General features: G+C 28.9%; 1 protein-coding gene across 3 annotated transcripts in view; it reads right to left on the reverse strand.

Moving 5' to 3' along the window:
* The window catches only part of LOC117169223, a 461,284-nt gene that overhangs the window by 80,915 nt on the left and 375,975 nt on the right, over positions 1-4,394 (reverse strand). For 2 of the 3 annotated variants that reach the window (XM_033355480.1, XM_033355481.1), the window contains one exon: positions 2,459-2,646. In XM_033355480.1, the coding sequence (XP_033211371.1) occupies positions 2,459-2,646 (188 nt within the window). The remainder of the gene's footprint in view (positions 1-2,458; positions 2,647-4,394) is intronic. The other variant, XM_033355482.1, reaches the window with a different exon arrangement.

Genomic DNA, 4,394 nt, shown 5'->3' on the forward strand with positions numbered 1-4,394 from the left:
TCCTTTTCCTTAGTTCTTTCAAGAACAAAGCTCCTTGAGAGTAAAGTAGACAAGAACCGGAAATTAAAAACATTTCGAACAATTTTTCATCCACTTTCTATTTACCTGAAGCTCTGCAAATTCAAACGAACGAACTAAATTTTCCCAGCTTTCTTTGATCTCCAAATATTGTTTTCGATCCAAATAAAACAGTCCATCATAAGTCACTTTTATAATTCAATGATTTTTAATATGAAGCACAAATTTTCACTGCTATCTCTTTAAAAAGGTATCAATAGAAAATGTCATTCATTGTAAAGTTTAGAACTTTAAAAACATCTGAAATAAGAAGACTTAAATGTAAAATAGGGGATTAATTTTTTAAAAATAAAAAGTAAGGATACTACATTAAACTCAATTTGAAACATTGCCACAAAACATATTAAACTTTCCATAAAATAGATAAATTTTCAACCAAAAAGTTATATTTTAAACTAAAACATGAATTCTCAACCAAGAAAATTGATTTTCTACCAAAAATGTCCAATTTTCAACTAAATAGTTCAATTTCAACTTAAAAGATCAATTTTAAACTAAAACTGGAATAATTATATTTGCAGGTGAAAAGTTAATTTTCAACCAAACAACAAAATATACAACAAAATAGTTAAAATGGTAACAAAAGAGATAAGTGTTTAAATGAAACAATGAATCTTCAAATAAACAAAAATTAATTTTAACAACGTATTCCACCTGTGAAGCGAGTAGTTTGACTAATTGTTGACGATAGTTTAACTGAAAAGAATCAATTTTCTATCTAGAAAATTAACATTTTTCAACAAAATAGTTAAATTTTCAAATAAAGAGGTGAATTTCAAAGTAAAACGATTAATCTTTAACCAAAAACAAATAAATTACTAAAAAAAAGTTCAACTGTTAAACAAAAACTTGAATTTTTAACCACTAAAGATAAATTATTAACGAAAAATAGAACGAATTTACAACAGTATAGTTTGATTTGTAACTAAAGAGATAAATTTTCAAATCAAATAATGATTCTCTGACTGAAAATATTAATTCTTAACAAAGTAGTTCACCTTTAAACTATAAATCAACTATAAATAACCCAAAAAATTAAGAATTTTCAATAAAGTAGTTAAATCTTCAACTACACTTAAGAATTTTAAAGTAAAATTATGAATCTTCAACAAAAATATTAATTTTTATCAAAGTAGTTCAAAATTTCAACCAAGCAGTCGAATTTTTAACCATGAAAGATAAATTCTCAACGAAAAATGTAAAAGTTGATGTTTCGAACAAAAAATATTTTCATTTTAGATCAATAACAGTTAAATTTGACAAAAACAGAATAACGCATTATAAAAAAATAATCAAATTTGTTACCAAAGAGATGAATTTTCAATTAAAGTGATGAATCTTCAACCAAAGAAATTAATTCTTCACAAAGAATTTTTCAACAAAATAGTTAAATTATCAATTAGAGAGATGAATTCTGAAGTAAAGTGATGAATCTGAAAAAAATCTATTTTTAACAAAGTACTTCAACACATAACCAAGTAGTTGTATTTTCAGCCAATAAAAATCAATTTTGAAATGAAAACCGTCACATTCTAAAGAAGAAAGATTTGAAGATTTGAATTAAAAAATGAAAAATGTATTTTTGACTTCTCATGAAACATTTTATTGAAATCTATTTTTTTTCTTGACCTACGAATATTTCTTTGTTGAAAATTAAGCAATTTTATTGAAAATGTTTTTATTTTTTTTATTTAAAGATATTTAAAGATTAGAAATTTCATTCTTTGTTTGTTAAAAATATTAAAACTGGTTTAAAGAATGTTTCAAAAATTCTTAGTTGAAAATGAATCTGTTTTCGTTAAGGGTACAACTATTTTGTGGAAAATTAGTTTTTTTTTTTTGTTTAATTCAACTTTTCATTATTTAACATTAAAACCTTCGTTTTGTTGAAGAAATTACCTCTATTTCAAAAATTAGACTACTTTCTCATGTTTCCAAACAGGCGAATTTGGAGGATAGGAACTTTTATTTTACTAGTAAATTGTATAAAAAATATATCATTTTGTGATTAATAAAAATTCAAACTAGAAGAAGAATCGCTTGATTAGGTATTTTAAATCGGGAATTTTTAAAAACTATTCTTGAATCTTGAAAAATCTTTTGTAATTTTATCCTGGTATATATTTATTTGTTCAAATTGCTGACATATTAAAAATCAAATTGACACCCTATGAACATTGGTATTAAAGTAGATTAAAATTTAATTATTAATTTACGTATTTATTATATTATTTATCATATAAATACTAATGCCAACAGCTAAAAATATAAATTTAATTTTTATTCAATTTTTATTCAAATCTAATTTCTGGATTTTGATTGCATATGGGTCAAGTAAAAAACTCGATTCTTAAATACATGGTAAACCTTGGAAATAAACCTTGAAAGTAGTGGAAGAAGAGATGAAGGTTCCACCCGAAACATCAGGCACGTGCATCGTTACCTGCAGGACGTAGGGATCTTCAGGCGTATTCGCCGGCAGATGCGGTGAAATGTTCAAGATTTTTTCTCCTTTTCGAAGCTTCACGATGTCAAGAGGTCCGGCCTCTGCCGCGTTTCTAAAGAGTTCTGCAACAATAAACAAAAAATTCTAATTAACTTATTTATTTAAACAAATATATTTAAAGTAGGCACCGCGCGCCTAAAAGAAAGAGTTTTCCAGCCTATTAAATCGTTAATCAAGACGTTTAAATTTCCCCCAGCCATATTTTCTCTCCCCTTCATCCTCTTCGACATCATCTAATCAACTCTAATTTCCCCCTATACTTTGCAATTAAAAAAATTTCTAATTGTAAGTTTTACAATTTAAAATGTTGTAATTGTGATAATTTACCTTCCTTATTTCATCAATTTAAAACATTTAGAACTGAGATCTTTTAAATTTTAGTGTTCGAAATTATTAAACTAATTACACGATACGAACTTCTAATCATACAACTTTAAAAATAAAGAAGTTTTCAATCACAAATATTCAAAACTAAAGAAAATTAAATTAATAATAAAGAACATTTAAGAATTTTCAATGGCAAATCTTCAAAATTGAAATACTAAAAAAACAGTTTAAATGACATACTTTTAAAATATAAATTTTAAAAATTGAATAATTTTCTCTTACAACCACTAATTCCTCTCTTCTCATTAAACATCACATTCCCTACCCTCCCACCCTTACTCCCCACACTTCTCTCACTTCCTATACTTTTCCTCTCACTCCCTCTACTTCCCCTTTACTAATTTCTCATAACTTACCCTAATTCCCTCCCCACATTTCCACTAACTTTGCCCACCTTCCTGCCACTGATTCCCACTCACTAGCCCTAATTTTCTAGACCCATCTTCTTCCCACTTCCTATACATTTTATCCTATCGCTTTCACTCACTTTTCATATTTTCCCTCCATTCATTTCCCCTGACTTCTTCTACTTTTCCTCCGCTCGATTCTCATAATTTCACCTTACTTAATCTACTTTCTCTCCCCTCACTTCTCTGCCGCTTATTACCACGCACTTTCCCTAATTTCCCTCTAGTCATTCATACTCACTTCAACTACTTTTCCACTCCTCATTTCCACTAACTTTCCCTACTTAACCATCTCCAATTCCCCCTTACATCTATACTTTCCTCCTCTCTTTTCTTCTACTCTCTACACTGAGAAAAAAATAATGTGACGTCAACAAAATAATTTGGTTGAGAAGTTTTTCTTCGATTTACAAACATTTGGTTGCCATTACCAAAAAAGAAGTTGTTCTAACCAAAGTATTTATTTGGCTCAAACAAAAAATTTAGTTAACCCTGTTTGTTAACTCTACCAAGGAATTTCTTTGAGCTAACCAAACGCGCGGTTGCACATGCGCCCTCTTTCGAATCATGAGGAACAGCGCCGCCACAACTCCACCGTCCATGACCACATGTTTAAAATGGCGTCGTGCTAGGCGAAAAATGCGTCTCTGAAATTCGAACTTCAGTTTTGATTTAACCGTGCAACGAAATAGTGCCAGGGAAGCATTTAATCGGGTCTGATTGTATCAAAGAACCAGAATGGCCGATTTGAAGACGTAACGGATCTTGGAGGAATGGGGACTGGAATCCCTAGTAGACACGTTCCGAGGTAAGTGATCAAATCCTGTATTTTGTAGGTTTTATTAGGATATTAGGCATTGAAACCTAGAAATATTGTAATAGATAAACAAATAAAGTATTTTTTTGTTATACTTAAAATAAAATTCAAGTTGGCCTGCGAGAAAAATCCTTTCATTGTGGTAGGTTAGATTCCTATGAAAAGATGCTTCAAGGTCAAGATTCGGCCTGAGAATTTT

The sequence above is a fragment of the Belonocnema kinseyi genome, chromosome 3 (assembly GCF_010883055.1).
Source record: "Belonocnema kinseyi isolate 2016_QV_RU_SX_M_011 chromosome 3, B_treatae_v1, whole genome shotgun sequence".
Lineage (NCBI taxonomy): Eukaryota > Metazoa > Arthropoda > Insecta > Hymenoptera > Cynipidae > Belonocnema > Belonocnema kinseyi.